At 42.3% G+C, this 16,622-nt stretch overlaps 1 protein-coding gene across 2 annotated transcripts in view; it reads right to left on the bottom strand.

Moving 5' to 3' along the window:
• Positions 1–1,357: 1,357 nt before the first annotated feature.
• The window catches only part of LOC108414886 (intelectin-like), a 38,720-nt gene continuing 23,455 nt past the window's right edge, over positions 1,358–16,622 (bottom strand). The window contains exons 1-8 of one of the 2 annotated variants that reach the window (XM_017687805.1): positions 8,855–8,958; positions 8,682–8,771; positions 8,335–8,463; positions 8,008–8,255; positions 7,365–7,523; positions 2,915–3,035; positions 2,727–2,830; positions 1,358–2,103 (exon numbers count right to left, since the gene is read on the bottom strand). In XM_017687805.1, coding sequence (XP_017543294.1) covers positions 1,951–2,103; positions 2,727–2,830; positions 2,915–3,035; positions 7,365–7,523; positions 8,008–8,255; positions 8,335–8,463; positions 8,682–8,757 — 990 coding nt within the window. In that variant the 5' untranslated portion in view covers positions 8,758–8,771; positions 8,855–8,958 and the 3' untranslated portion in view covers positions 1,358–1,950. Of the gene's footprint in view, positions 2,104–2,726; positions 2,831–2,914; positions 3,036–7,364; positions 7,524–8,007; positions 8,256–8,334; positions 8,464–8,681; positions 8,772–8,854; positions 8,959–16,622 lie in introns of those variants that run through there. The other variant, XM_037532584.1, reaches the window with a different exon arrangement.

Genomic DNA, 16,622 nt, shown 5'->3' with positions numbered 1-16,622 from the left:
AGGCTATAATAATAATAATAATAATAATACTTACCTGAGGATTGAATCAATAACTCTAAAAGCTTACACAGGGGTGGTTAGTTTGGGAAAGTAAAATTAACTGACAAGAATTTAAGCAAAGAAGAAATTGAGTACTTACCTTTGGTTTTGGGTGATCAGCAAACAATTTATTTTTTTATTTTTCTGAAAAAAAAATCCTTTGCATTTTGTACATTTGGTTTGTTGAGATTGTTGTTTACTTGAAGACATTTATTTTGTTTACATATAATACACTCCATAACTTCCACATTCTCTAGTCTCATTTCTTCTATGTGTATTGCTCCCCGAGCGAACCTAACTGGTCCATTGATTATCCTTATTGTTTGCACAGGTAACCTTGAGTGTCACACATTTGTGTTTAAAGTGAGCCCTGCGCTACAATTTGCTGAAAGTCAAGATTTTAATTTTAATCTCAAGTTCTATTTTTATCTACTCTTATCTTTTATTCACTGTTATTTTAAATTTTCTTTTAATTTAAAATGATTAAATGTAGTTATTTTCTTTGTCATGTCAATCCCTGTTTTTGTAAATGCTCGGCTACATTGAAAATGAGGGTTGCCCTCAATGTACTTCCGAGTCAAAATAAAGGTTGATTGATGTGGAGTTGTGCATTTGGCTTCTGTGCATTAACTAAAAGTAATCGTTATAAGTGTTTATAAGTCATGTTTATAAAATAATAACAATAATAATAACAATAATACCTTTTGTTTTAACATTACGATGCTGCATGATGGGTTGTATACTTGGTTTATTTTGCTCTTTGCTTCCTTGTTCATAGCTTCTCTGAGCCAAGCATGTTCCTCTAATTTGCGTGAAAGACAAGCCTGAGAAACTCGGGGCTAAATGTGTGCTGGAATGCAGCCTTATTATTAGGGAGGAACATACTCAGAGTGAAGTTTTATATTTTAGTTCAGAGCTCACAATAATGTCAACAAGGGAACTTACATTTTTATTATTTTACAATATTCATTATGTTCTAAATGCTTATTTAGGTTTTCATACTGCAGTGTCCTTTGCTGATGTCTTACAGAATCAATTTACCCAATAAGTAAAATTCAAAACTATTTCTATGGAGTTTAAAATGCAACCTTAAAACAAATGTCAGTTTAGTGATATTTGCAGTGAAAATATTTTGGTTGACAATTTTAATGAAATTTTATACAAACACTCAAATATTTTCATTAATTCTGATTTTTGATTAATATTATTCTGATTCTATTCTATTCTTTTTTTTACTCATACCTGCCAAACCTTTTAGTTGTCAAGATGTGAAGAATTTGTCTTGGTGACCAAAAAAAAGAGCATAAAAGGCACTCAATTTTTCTTTTAACTCTGCTAATATATTGGCTTACAGATGATGCAAACGAGAGCACAGCATTTGATTTACAGGAAATACAGAATGAATCACAAAGAGTCAAAAGGAAAAAGTCACCTTTTCAGGAAAATATAAATACACCAGATCAGTATAGATAACAGGATGGGATGTGTCTAAATAAACATATTGTTGTTATGAAGAAGTGAATGCAATGCAATTTGGCAACTAATGTTGCAGAGTCAAATAATGACAGTCACAGGTTTAAAATCCAGAGGTCCTGATTGAAACTGATGTTCAGTTGTGAATTGAACTTTATTTTATGGTGAAAGTCTCAGAGTTAAGTCTCAATAAGGCATATGTGGAAAATCAAAAGGTTTGAAATGTAATTTAATTTGCTAAAATGTGAACTCACCCATCTGTTTATTGCAGTTATTGAACACAAAACAAAAGTACACTGTAATCCCCCCTGTGTTTGAACCGTTTTAGAGGTGTAATGAGCTGCTAGTATTTCCTACTTCTACAGGTAGAACTGAGTATTCCATTCTGTAAATTTACTACATGAAGCAGAAGAGAAAGCTGGAGGTGTGTTCTGGGACTCAGCGATAGAAAAGAAGCACCGCAGCTTCAGTAATCTCTCGGGACGCACTCCAGCCTGCATTTGTCCCGTATCCATCCCAGTCAAAACCAGGGAAATCTCCACACTGTCTGGGTGCAGCTTCTGGGAAATGACCTCCTCCACCAATACAGTACTGCTAAACAAAATCACTGTGTTAATAAATTTATCCAACGTCTTCATACACCTCTATGTAATCTGATAATGGAAAACCTTCAGATTCAGATTCCTTTATTGATCCCAGGGGGAACTTGCAGTTGTTACAGTTGCAGCCATTTATGTAAAAATAAACACTTTACTAATAATTTAAGACAATAAATAATTTAAGACAATAAATTGTCTTCTCCAGTTATTAGAAGATTATAGTAGAATAGACAATATTTTTAGACATGTTTATTTATTGCATTGTGGTGTTGCAGATATGTTGAATTATCTCTGTTATAGTGCGCTCAGCATCCAGGGCAGCTTTTTTACATTAATCACATTAAACATATGCATACAATAAACCAATTATTGAGCTGCAATCTGTGTGAAGTGTCTTTGTGAAATTTTTTGAAACAGCTTTAAGTAGATATATCGTAGTACGCTGATTATATGACCACTTGAACAATCAGGAAAATCATATTACGATATGAAATTATATAATGACCACAGTATTGTGCTCAGTGTTCAGTGAGGAACCCTCTTTTTATTCTGTTTCATTTCCAAAAGTAAATTCTGAAACCATGAATTCTGAAACTTGACAGTTTAATAACTCACGTGTTCTGTGTTGCAGCCGGTTGGTCTGACTCCAGAACAGATTGCCATGGCTGCCTTCTCATGGTTAAACACTCTGAAAGCGATGAAGCCAGCCTCAAACTCTCCTGAAAAGATTCATATAAACTATTGATCAGGTCAAAATCCAAGGTTCCATCATCGTTCCAAGCAGTCAAAGGATGTTGACTTACCTCTTGGGTTTGGTCCATAAAAGTTCTTGGTAGAAGCTTCATTGCCAAAGTCGTACACCACTGGGGCGGTAGGTCCGTTATTAGTACGGCAAACTCCTGCTCCATATGTCACTGGAAATTTCTAAAAGCAAAATAATTGAGGAAACACAAGGCTGAGTGTCTGAAATTAACATGATTCTTTTAAGAAAACGATGTGGGCATCACTGGGCAAAATTTTGGGGCTTGTGTCCTCGTTAGTTTCTTAAAAGGTGTGCGTAGTCGTTAGTTTGGCCTGAAAATTAGTGCTTTTTAAAGAGAGACTAGATGCATGAAGCGTTCTGGGATTGTTCTTTACCTTTTTGTTATGGAGGTGGAGCACAGAACTGAATCCCAGCAAAAACAAAAGTGTAATGGAAGTAAGGGGCAACGGAAAATGCAGTTGCCACCTCCACTGATGAAGCACCCAGACCGAGGTTTGAACCGTCGCTGTTATGGTCAACAGTCTGTGGCACTACTCCTGCACCACCTGAGTGAGTGTGGAGCAAAGGGCAAACAAGGGACGGCACGGATGACGTACTCAAACAAAGGCTGATTTAAAAAGGTGAAACAAACAGAACGAAAACACAAAGACGCCGCCACCGTAATTATGGCGGTGGGCAGACTTTGCTTAATGTGTTGGCTTTTAGAGCAAACACCTTGTATGGCTTGGATTTCTTTTCTTGTGTGTGTTTGTTTGTTTTTTGCAAGCAATTACTCTCTTTTTTCTTTCCAGCCTTCTTCTTATCTCCTTTCATTTTTTGGGGCAATTTCTTCTCTCAGACCTCTTTTTTCCCTCTTTTAGTTTTGGGGCAGTTTTGTTTCTTTTCTTTTCAAAGACTAAGTACCGTACCAGTCAACCCTCTACAAAGGGGTGACAAACATTGGCATTTGCCAGCACCTTATATACGGGGGGGGGGGGGGGGTGGCTTCCAGGTGCGTGAAGTTTGTCTTAATTGATCAGTGGCACCTTGCTGCTGACGCCCTCTGCTGGTGGCAGGCGGTGCAGGCTGAACCCTTACACTTTTATTGTATGTAACAGAAGATGCTGGCTATTTTGTGGCTTACTGAGAATGTGGAAAATGATGCTATACATATACATCAACCAGCCACTTCTCTTAGTACAACATTCTGTCCATTTTATTGGTTCCACCTACCATATATTATGATTTTCAAACTGTGTCCACTCACTGTCCATTCTACTAGACATTCCTACCTTGATGGTCCACCTTGTAAACATAAAGTCAGATTGTTTGGGCTGGTCATACTCTAGTTGTTCATCAGTGGTCACAGGATGCTGCCCAGGGACACTCCACCAAAATTTACACTTGACAGACAAGTACCGTTTCCTGGCAACCGCCAAACCCAGACTCATCCATCAGAACGAGCCAAGCGTGATTGGTCACTCCAGAGAACACGTCTCCACTGCTCTAGAGTCCAGTGGCGGCGCTTTACACCACTGCATTCCACTGGTTCTTCTGGCAGAAGAACTTGACATTGATCTTCAACTCACACCTCCGTTAGAACTTTGAACAGATATCGGGGGAGGTGAGGGACATTGACTCAGAATGGGCCATATTCCACTCCTCCATTGTTGAAGCGGCTGATTGTAGCTGTGGCCGCAAGGTAGTTGGTGCCTGTCGAGGTGGTAATCCTCGAACCCGGTGGTGGACACCTCAGGTGAGAGATGCTGTCAAGCTGAAGAAGGAGTCCTACCAGGCATGGTTGGCCTGTGGGACACCAGAGGCAGCTGGCAGTTATCGACAGGCCAAGCGATCTGCGGCTTCAGTCGTTGCCAAGGCAAAAACCCGGGTGTGGGAGGAGTTTGGTGAGGCCTTGGAAAGTGACTAAGTTGGCTCTGAAAAGATTCTGGCAAACCATCAGGTGACTCAGAAGGGGAAAGTAGTGTGCCACTAGCACTGTATATAGTGGAGATAGTGTGCTGCTGACTTTGACTGAAGATGTCATTGGGCAGTGGAAGGAATACTTTCAGGACCTTCTCAATCCCACCAACATGTTCTCCAGTGAGGAGACAGAGTCTGGGGATACGGGAATAGGCTTGTCCATTACTGAGGCCGACATCGCTAAGGTAGTTATAAAGCTCCTTGGTGGCAAGGCTCCAGGGGTGGATGAGATCCGTCCCGAGTTCCTCAAAGCTCTCGATGTTGTGGGGCTGTCTTGGCTGACTCGCCTTTTCAACATTGCATGGACATCGGGGGCAGTGCCACTGGATTGGCAGACTGAGGTGGTGGTGCCTCTTTTTAAAAAGGGGGACCGGAGGGTGTGTTCCAACTACAGGGAAATCATACTCCTCAGCCTCCCTGGTAAGGACTATGCAGGGGTACTGGAGAAGAGAGTCCAGCTTATAGTCGAACCTCAGATTCAGGAGGAGCAGTGCGATTTCCGCCCTGGTCGTGGAACACTGATCCAACTCTTCACCCTCTCCAGGATTCTGGAGGGTTCATGGGAGTTTGCCCAACCAGTCCACTTGTGCTTTGTGGATCTGGAGAAGGCATTCGACTGTGTTCCCCGGGGTATTCTGTGGGAGGTGCTTCGGGAGTACGGGGTACATGGCTCTTTGCTACGAGCCATTCAGGCCCTGTACAAAGAAAACAAATTTGGTTCGCATGGCCGGCAGTAAGTCAGACTCATTCCCAGTGAGAGTTGGACTCCGTCAGAGCTGCCCTTCGTCACCGATTCTATTCATAATTTTCATGGATAGAATTTCTAGGCAGAGTCAGGGTATGGAGGGTGTCCGGTTTGGTGACCTCAAGGTCACATCGCTGCTGATTGCAGATGATGTGGTCCTATTGGGGACATCAGGCCGTGAACTTCAACTTTCGCTGGATCGGTTTGCAGCAGAGTGTGAAGCGGCCAGGATGAGAATCAGTACCTCCAAATCTGAGGCCATGGTTCTCGGGCGGAAAAGGGTGGAGAGCCCTCTCTGGGTTGGGGATAAGCTCTTGGTTCTTTGGGGTCTTTTTCACGAGTGATGGTAAAATGGAGAGCGGAGATTGACAGGCAGATTGGTGCTGGGTCAGCAGTGATGCGGGCTCTTTACCAGTCTGTTGTGGTAAAGAAAGAGCTGAGCCATAGGGCAAGGCTCTCGATTTACCGGTCGATCTACGTTCCCACCCTCACCTATGCTCATGAGCTTTGGGTAACGACCAAAAGAATGAGATCGCGAAGACAAGCGGCCGGAATGAGTTTCCTCTGCAGGGTGTCTGGACTCTCCCTTAGAGATAGGGTGAGAAGTTTGGTCATCCGGGAGGGACTCGGAGTAGAGCCGCTGCTTCTACACGTCGAGAGTAGCCAGCTGAGGTGGGTCGGGCATCTGGTTAGGATGCCTCCTGCATGCCTCCCTCGGGAGGTGTCACAGGCAAGTCCACCCAGGAGGAGACCTCAGGGAAGACCCAGGACACGCTGGCGTGACTATATTGCCCAGCTGGCCTGGGAACGACTCTGAATCCCCCCCAGGGAGTTGGTGGAAGTGGCTGGGGAAAGGGAGGTCTGGGCCTCATTGCTTAGGATGCTGCGAGTCCCAGAGAAGCGGAAGATAATGGATGGATGGATGGATGGATGGATGGATGGGCATAGCCACTGACAGTTGACTGTGGAATATTTAGTAGTGCGGAAATTTCATGACTGGACTTGTTGCACAGGTGGTGTCCGATCACGGTACCAGGCTGGAATTCACTGAGCTCCTGAGAGCGACCCATTTTTTCACTAATGTCTGTAGAAGCAGTCTGCAGGCCTAGGGGCTCGGCTTTATACACCTGTGGCATTGGAAGTGATTGGAACACCTGAATTCAGTGATTTGGATGGGGGAGTGAAAACTTTTGGGAATACAGTGCAGATCACTGTCTAACAAAGGGCGACCAAGTTATATAAAAGAACAGATTTCAATTGACAATTTGACCAAATATAAAGTTTGTATACTCTTTACAAATATGTTTCCATACAGAAACCAAGGGCTCTGCTGTTGTAACAATTGTTAAGCTTTTCAGTTCCATATAGGACCCTTTTCAAAAAGGTTCTATATAGAACCACCCACAGCCCAACAGTGCCTTAAAATCATGGAAAGGATACTTTCAGTGTCCATGGTTCTAATTAGAACCATTTTCTTTACTAAAGAACCCTTAAAGTTCCATCTGTTCTAAGAGTGTTTTTATAAATGTCAAATTTGTATATCTGATCTTTTCAAATCTGACCTGAGCCACTGTCGTATGTGGTTCTGGATTTGATGCGTATCCGATTCGTGGCCATTCAATCTTTAATGTGACACTAAATTTCTTGTACTTTTTTTTTACTGAAGTAATTTTTTGGCTCTACATTTTTAATTGCATAAGATTTTAACAATGCACCCTCACTTCCACTGTACTTTCTCTTCATATGGGAAGAATAAAGATAGGATTTGAGATTTTTGTGGTTTTACCTTGAATAAGTTGAAAAGATTCCCTCCATGGAGGCTAAGAATACGGTTTTCAGTGTGGTAGCGTAAGATAGAAGCAGCAGTCCACTGTTGTACCACAGCGTTGTTAGGAACATGCCACACAGACACATCCTGAGCCACAATGTCGTAGTATCCAGGGTTCTGTACGAAATAAGAGCAATGGACCATTAAACAGAATGAAAAACCTTCACAAAGCAGGGTGGGGTGGGGGGGTGGTGGTGGGGACAGGGGGTTCAGTTTTGAGGCAAGTTACATCACCAGTGGAGGAAGGTAATCTGAGAATCGCAGCACCAACCAGCACAACTACTTAAATCGACACACTGTGTTTGTCTTTTGGAGATTGTGGAACAGAAAATGCAGCCACGCCTGAATATCCTCCAGATTTCTTTGAGAAGCTGAAGGTGAGTGGAAATAATGGAAGCTGTAATAAAGGCAGAGTGGCACTCAGCACTGACACATCTGATATTAGATTTACTTGTTCTTTCTTCTGTGTGATTTTCTTTTATATATGTGTTTTCCACCTTTTCCTGACACTGAACACTGAATAACTTATAACTGATCACATTTTTTGACCTGCCCAGAATTCCAGACTTCAGTCTGTCCTTTGTACTGCACCTTACTGTACCTTGTAGTCGTCACTGGTAGCACCTTCTGCAGATCCAAATGTGGCCGTGTTAGCCCAGTTTCCATCTCCATTAGGTATGTTGGGGTCACTACCTTGCTGGCTAGACCAGCGGTCACCTACAGTGCATTTCCCAAACATGTTGTTCTCGTGCACACTGGCCACCAGCGTCCAGCCACCTCCAGCAGTGGTCATATCACAGTAGGCCTGGTAGACCACCCCATTCTCCGTTGTCAGAAAGTACAGTCCATCTGTTTATAAACAAACGTCACTGGCTGACCAAAAGCTATTTTTCTGGAAAATTTCAGACTCAAGTAATTTCGGCTTTACCTTCATTGATTTTATGTTTGTCTCTGAGTTCTTTGCAGCTTCGAGCCACGTAGCCACGGTCAGGTTTCTGCTTGGTGTCAGTAGGTGGTTCCGGAGCTTCTCCATCCTGAAGTATGTACATTATACCAGCTATAAAGACAGGGTGTCCTCAATGAATTAATTCTCATGCATTTTCAGGATCAAGAAAAAAACTTACTTTCCAGTTACGAAGTTTACTGTAAAGTTTTCATTTGAACTATTTTAAGCAGGTAAATACATTCATATTAATAATAATAGAATAATTTAAACAGAACAGAAACAGGTGCTCTTTATAAGATTCTGTTCCTCTTTAATTAGGATTTACCCACCTGATCTGGAGTCACAGGGGAACAGACTTGTTGACAGACATATCAACAGAAACCCAAAGCACAGCACAGATGGCATCTTTCTAGAAAAATCTGCATAAAGAATGAGTTTAAAATGATTGAAAATAATATGGCACATCACGCAAAACGTTTATCATGAGACAGAATTAGAGTACCTGCCCTGTTGCCACTGTTGTCTTTGTCTGGATGGACGTCTCAGTGTTGGAGGTGTAGATGAAGAATGTCCAGTTGGAGAAACAGTAGGCTACTTATACATCTCTGGCTCAAAGCAGAAATGAGGGAACACAAAATTCATGTATCATGTGTTTCAGGGGTGGGCTTGTCAGTAGTATTTACTCAGTTCAGTCTGGCGTGACATAATTATACTTACCTGGCGTGACATAATTATACTAACAGTACTTTTACTTCTATCCAAATCAGCCTCCCTTACAAACATTATGTGACTGGTAGGATCTTAATATTTGTTCATTATTTTAATATTTGTTTTACAAAGTGAGCCTCTTAAGAAAAATGTCCATATATAAACAGGTACAGAGTTACTGGAAGTAAACTGGAGGAGCAAACAGTTCTGCTTTTATAGTACAAAAAAGAAAATCTTTGTTTCTAAGGCAACAGTCTTGCATCAGTTTGTGATCCAAGTTTTTAGTTATTGATCCCAATAAAACAAAAAAATAATATAATATACATAAAGTCCTTAGAAAAGCACAGCCAATAGAATGAGCTGCTTTGGGAGCAGCTGCACATAAGCATCAGGTCACCAATGCCAAGCCTGAGCTAGAGTGGTGTAAATCTCCCCAGGGTTGGGCTGTGGAGCAGTGGTGCTCTGGAACCTTTGGTATTATTTGGAGTGGAGTTTATGACCCAGAACTAATCATCCAGCAGTACCTGACCTCACTAATGCTCTTGTGGTTGAATTCATTAGAATTTTCACAACATCTATTGTGAAACCTTTCGAGAAGAGGCTGTTACTAACTCCCTTCAAAGAGGGACCCAAACTCACTTTTGAAGTATAATACATCTAATCGATGATTTTGGTGACATGGAGGCATGGTGGGTAGCGCTGTCACCTAACAGCAAGATGGGCCTGGGTTCAATTCCCCAGACGGGTGACCAGTGTCCTGTCTGTATAGAGTTTGCATGTTCTCCCTGTGTCTGCGTGGGTTTCCTTCATGTACTCTGGGGAGCAATTGGGGATTTGGTGCCTTGCTCAAGGGCACTTCAGGCATGTCTTTTCGGCTCAGGAGATCAAACTGATGACCCTCCAATCACAAGGCTGGTTCCCTAACCCCCAGCCCATGACAGCCTAATTAACCTTGCTAATCAACAAGGTTACAGTCTGTTACTTGTTACTAAATAGACAGGGGTTTGGGGGAAAGATCGATTCTTACATGCATCGCCATGCAGACATGGACGGTTCTCTAAATTTTATTGATAATGGAATGTGGACGGAATGCAGAAGATGAAATTTGGAAGTGCAGAAGCGCAGTGCCCGGACAGTCTGTGGCAGCACATAACAAAATGACAAATGTGCTAGAAATCCAACCAGCACTTAAAAGCTAGGTCAGGGGTCGGAAGCCAAAAATGTTAAGAAGATTAATTTTGTCCTTTCAACAAAAAATCAAACCACCTTCAGGGCCACAACATTTAACGTCCAGTATGTCTCAATATGAGCTGATGTCCTAGTATAGGTTAAAAAACAAGTGAAAACGCAGATTTACATTCGAAAGAGAAGCTGATTTGTCATTTTTTCCAGCTCTTGTTTCGCACCCAAATACCAATTCATTTTTCGCCACCACTCAAGTCAAGTCATGTCAGCTTTTATTGTCAATACTAAAATATGTACAGGACATACAGTGTACTGAAATTGAGTTACTCTCAGAACCCATGATGTAACAATAACATTAAATAGACACAAACTCACTTTGCTGCCCTACAGCCACCAAACTACATGTAAGCACTAAGAGTATGACTTTATGACAAACTCTACTCCACAGACAAACTGACCCACACTCCTCTAAGTATTGTTTTTTCATCCCTCATGTAGACTTCCATTCATTTTCAACCTTTAATTATTTCCTTTACCTGACAGCCACCAAACTGCATATATGCACTCAGGGCAGACTCCAAGCTCTAATCCACAGCCATTTTGACCCGTGTGGTGTTGATTTTCAATCCCTTGTTCCTCACACTCCCATTCATTTTCAATGACACGCAGCTAACACTTGACAGCTCCCAATAAATGACTCAATAAACATTCCATACTCTATGGCAACTGCGTAGCAACTATCTGGGAGACCATAGGAACGATCTTGCAACACCCTGGAAAGCACTTTAAATAGCACTGCTCTAGCAACACCTTAGTAACCACCTTTGATACCATAGCAACTGCCTAGCAGCACCTTAGAAACCAGCTAGATTACCATAACACCTACCAATCAAACACTTTAGCAACTGCCTGGGTTACCATAGCAACCACCTGGGATACCATACCAAATGCCTTGCAATATCATGACAAGCACCTGGGTTACCACAGCAATCACTTACCAGCACCTTGTCAACCACCTCAAATAGCACCTGCCTAGCAACACCTTAGCAACCACCGTTCATACCATAGTAACTGCCTATAAACACCCTGGCAACCACCTCAGATAGCACCTGCCTAGCAACACCATAGCTGCCATATAAAATACCATAGCAAACTCCTGGGAATGCCTTAAAACTGTGGACAGCACCAAACCTACAAAAGGAAACAAAAAGGTAGTGTTGGGGAACAAATAATCAAGCAAACAATGTCTTGTAAAACAAAAATTACACCTTTATGTCATAAAGTTAAGATCTGACAAGTCAAGACAAAATTATTATGACAGAAGAATCTGATTTTAATTTAAGGATTTAACATCTAATCTCCAGTTAGGAAATCCCAACCCACTCAATTAGTGTTACCCAGCAACCATCCATACATACACACCTGAAACATAAACATGTAATCAAAATAATCAGGTTAGTTGGCTAGACAGCTAGCTAGTTAACGTCACGGACTTGTCAAACAAAACTAAAGCGTGATGAACATGATGATGAGTATTCTGAGAGCGCTCCCTGTTGTTTATGAGAGCTCCCCCTGCTGTTTATCAGAGCTCCCCCTGCTGTTAATCAGAGCTCCCCCTGCTGTTTATTACAGTCGTCCCCTGCTGTTTATCAGAGTCGCTCCCTGCTGTTCATCAGAGCTCCCCCTGCTGTTTATCAGAGCTCCCCCTGCTGTTTATTAGAGTCGTCCCCTGCTGTTTATCAGAGTCGCTCCCTGCTGTTTATCAGAGCTCCCCCTGCTGTTTATCAGAGCTCCCCCTGCTGTTTATTAGAGTGGTCCCCTGCTGTTCATCAGAGTCGCCCCCTGCTGTTTATCAGAGTCGTCCCCTGCTGTTTATCAGAGTCGTCCCCTGCTGTTTATCAGAGCTCCCCCTGCTGTTTATCAGAGCTCCCCCTGCTGTTTATCAGTCGCTCCCTGCTGTTTATCAGAGCTCCCCCTGCTGTTCATCAGAGCGCTCCCTGCCTTTTATCAGAGCGCTCCCTGCTGTTTATCAGAGTCGCCCCCTGCTGTTTATCAGAGTCGTCCCCTGCTGTTTATCAGAGCTCCCCCTGCTGTTTATCAGAGCTCCCCCTGCTGTTTATCAGTCGCTCCCTGCTGTTTATCAGAGCTCCCCCTGCTGTTAATCAGAGCTCCCCCTGCTGTTTATTAGAGTCGTCCCCTGCTGTTTATCAGAGTCGCTCCCTGCTGTTTATCAGAGCTCCCCCTGCTGTTTATTAGAGTGGTCCCCTGCTGTTCATCAGAGTCGCCCCCTGCTGTTTATCAGAGTCGTCCCCTGCTGTTTATCAGAGTCGTCCCCTGCTGTTTATCAGAGCTCCCCCTGCTGTTTATCAGAGCTCCCCCTGCTGTTTATCAGTCGCTCCCTGCTGTTCATCAGAGCTCCCCCTGCTGTTCATCAGAGCGCTCCCTGCCTTTTATCAGAGCGCTCCCTGCTGTTTATCAGAGTCGCCCCCTGCTGTTTATCAGAGTCGTCCCCTGCTGTTTATCAGAGCTCCCCCTGCTGTTTATCAGAGCTCCCCCTGCTGTTTATCAGTCGCTCCCTGCTGTTTATCAGAGCTCCCCCTGCTGTTCATCAGAGCGCTCCCTGCCTTTTATCAGAGCGCTCCCTGCTGTTTATCAGAGTCACCCCCTGCTGTTTATCAGAGTCGCCCCCTGCTGTTTATCAGAGCGCCCCCTGCTGTTTATCAGAGCGCCCCCTGCTGTTTATCAGAGCGCTCCCTGCTGTTTATCAGAGCGCCCCCTGCTGTTTATCAGAGCGCCTCCTGCTGTTTATCAGAGTCGCCCCCTGCTGTTTATCAGAGCGACCCCTGCTGTTTATCAGAGCTCCCCCTGCTGTTTATCAGAGCGCGCCCTGCTGTTTATCAGAGGTCCCCCTGCTGTTTATCAGAGTTGCCCCCTGCTGTTTATCAGAGTTGTCCCCTGCTGTTTATCAGAGCGCCTCCTGCTGTTTATCAGAGTCGCCCCCTGCTGTTTATCAGAGCTCCCCCTGCTGTTTATTGTAACCCCCTCGCACTCTGTATTGTAGTTTATTGTATTGTATCTTATTGTTATTGTATTGCATTGAATGGCACAGAGTTCTGCGTTCAACTCTGGTTCTTTTTCTCTTGGTGTCTGCAGTGACATTTGTTTCTAGCAGTATCTGAAGCTATTGTTAACTAGCAAAGATACTTTCTCTAGATTGACAAAGGACTTCTTGTAAGTCGCTCTGGATAAATGCTGTAAATGTAAATGTAAATGTTATCAGAGTCGTCCCCTGCTGTTTATCAGAGCGCCCCCTGCTGTTTATCAGAGTCGTCCCCCTGCTGTTTATCAGTGTCTCCCCCTGCTGTTTATCAGAGCGCCCCCTGCTGTTTATCAGAGTCGCCCCCTGTTTATTGGAGTCGTCCTCTGCTGTTCATCAGCGTCTCCCCCTGCTGTTTATAGGAGTCGCCCCCTGCTGTTTATCGGAGTCATTGAATACTTTTGGCAATTTAGGGCATCATAAGCACAAAACACTGAAGGTAAACAGTTTCCATCAGGGAGAACCGAGTGGCTCTGAAATCACTTTTTACACACAAGCAAAGTTTCAGTTTCAGATTTATTTACAACTTAGTTCCAAGTTTAAGTTGAATAAAAACTGGCTTTAAACTCAGGATCACAGATGAGCTCCTTTACTGTGTTGATCTGTAGGCCTCTGTTCATAAACATAAACCAGCCCAAACTCATTTACTATAAAATGAAATGGTGTTTGTAGAAATTCAGAAAAAAGCCGCGTCAGTCTCGACTGCATATGTGGACATATTTCTATATTGTGCTCTATTTACACAAAGTTAGGTTAGTTCATCATTTATGTTGAACAGACTCTCCCAAAGTTTTACGCTGCTGCGCTGACATTGAACCGCGTGCTGCACTGGTCAACTGCAACAGGTCAAAACCAGCTCTAAACAAAGTGACCGCTGGGCCCTGATTGGTGCTCTGGCTTTGCTCTTCTTTCGTTTTGACATGTGACGTTTTTATACACACAGAAACCAAAAGGAACGACAGATTTCTCAAAATGTAGGAGGAAAAAGGCGGATATTAGACTCTGAAATGTAGTGGAGTGAAAGGAAAATCTCCAAGTAGACCTCAGTGTGTTCAGTTTGACATGAAACATTTTGGGCTACCTTTAACACACACACACATACACACTTTCTAAGCCGCTTCTCCCTCAGGGTTGCAGGTACTTTTAACACAGAATGTATTAAATTAGAACACAATACGATACAGTGTTAAAATGAGTAACACATCACTTTTTAGCATGTGGGCATGTTCCACATGATGGTGTTACTGGCCTGGACTGCATTGCCAGGCTCAAACTCTTGAAATAACAGGTATTGAGGAAACTAGATCAAAACAAACATTTTGCGCAAATATTAACATCCTAGCACTACAAGGATGTTGACACACTTCTGAGGTTGGAACCAATATGAGGTTCCTGGCACAGGCTTTACTTCTGTAATTGTACATTATAATGGGATCATTATTAGTACAACAGCCTCCTATTTCACTTTCTATTGTTTTCCAACCCAAAGACTTTCCAGATCTACCAATGTTTGGAAAAACTGATAATGATAATTATGATGGCACTTAACTCTGTTTTTAAACCAACATGGCATCAATGATTAAGTTGTGTGACTGCTGCGAGGCATGTAGAAGGTTTCTTGTGTTGCTCCATAGAAGGTTTAATTATTTTTCATAACTTATACTGCTTTTTCAGCTTCCATTTGTTTTTTTTTCCTTCTAAAATCTTTCTGTACATCATGATTGTGGCAAGCTTGAGAAAGGTGGCTGGTAAACAGCGGACGACTACCTGCTCAGCGGACAATGAGGAGCTCATTGAGCTTCTTAAGCTAGCAGTTGCCAAAGCTTTGAAGGTGGCTATCCCTACACTCATGGAGGAGGTGGTGGCACACCTAACTAACAAGAGGCAAGCCCCAGACATGGAGAGCCAAGTATTTTGTGGAGAGATGGTTGCCATGCAAGCCAATGTTTCAAAAGTCTATGGACTACATGAAGAAAAGTGAGTATCGTCTTGAGGAAGGAGGAGAGCTGTCTCTCTTCATCTAACAGACTTGCCGCACAACGTGCTCGGATGGAAAGTGAGACAGGACAGGTCGCACAGAGACAACATATGCTCTAAACAAAGTTTCTAATTAAATTCTAGCCTCTTTCCCAGTCCATAAAAATCTGCCAGTTAGTTTATGCAGTCTATAAAAAATGTGTTAAAGCAATGGGATTCATTTAATTAATACAATTTACTAGGGCTGCACGATATTGGAAAAATCTGTCATTGCGATATTTTTGTTTTCTGCGATATATATATATTGCGATATTAAATGCAGCTTTTCACCAGAGTTGACCAAAGATTACGAGAAGTAAATGACCCAACAAATGAAAAAAATAAATGAGTGAGGAATTCTTATCCTAAATAAGTGGCTCATATATGAACAATATATGTATTATAGAAGTCATACAGGAGGAGATTACAGACTTCTACATCGTTGTGTTCATTTGAAACAGCATTAAATCAAACTTCAAGCTTCAATAGGGAATTAACATGAGAACCTTTTATTTAACAGTCAAGTTATTATATTACAAATTGTAAAATAAATGTTATGGTGCTATAAAATAATAACATAATTTAAATAAAGTTATAATATCCACATGGCACCTTTGAATCACAAACGGTTAAAATTTTTATTTTAAAAAAGGTTTTAAAATAACATTTTCAGGGCCAAAGTAAAACATCTGCTGGTGTGTAAACAAATAAAGATAAAGTTAACCTTTTGAACAATATCAACCTTTCTAATGTAGTCAAATAAATCTCTTAATTTAAATGAAATCTACATTTTTGCTCAACTGTTACATACAGTAAAATCTAATAACTAAACATCTGGAGCTGCACTGCTCAAATAAGCTTAGAGGTTTTTGGATAAAAATACTAGTCTATCCACCATTGCAGGCTTGAGACAAGAACGCTGGCAAGTGATGATGTTTCCACTTGCACTAAAAAGCCTCTCTGAGGGAGAGCTTGTAGCAGGAATGCATAGATACTTGCGTGCAAGTTTGGCAAGACGTGGAAAGCTCACTTTGTGTGTTTTCCAGCATACAAGTGGATCCTCTTCTTTGTCAATTGAAGGTGTAAGCAGGTAGTTGTTTAACTCTGCATCCACAGCATCCTTAAGGGTCAGAGAAGAATCACCCTTTGTAACAGTTCCACTCTGTTTAAAGAAACTTCCCAAGGACTTCTTGGCTTTTTTGCCTGGGACGTGTCAGCAACTTTAGGCTCCACTTCAGTGCTGGAGCTTGAAGTCACCTGACAT

The sequence above is a fragment of the Pygocentrus nattereri genome, chromosome 22 (assembly GCF_015220715.1).
Source record: "Pygocentrus nattereri isolate fPygNat1 chromosome 22, fPygNat1.pri, whole genome shotgun sequence".
NCBI lineage: Eukaryota > Metazoa > Chordata > Actinopteri > Characiformes > Serrasalmidae > Pygocentrus > Pygocentrus nattereri.
Note: the sequence above shows the minus strand (reverse complement) of the source record. Positions and strands in the feature narration are given on the sequence as shown.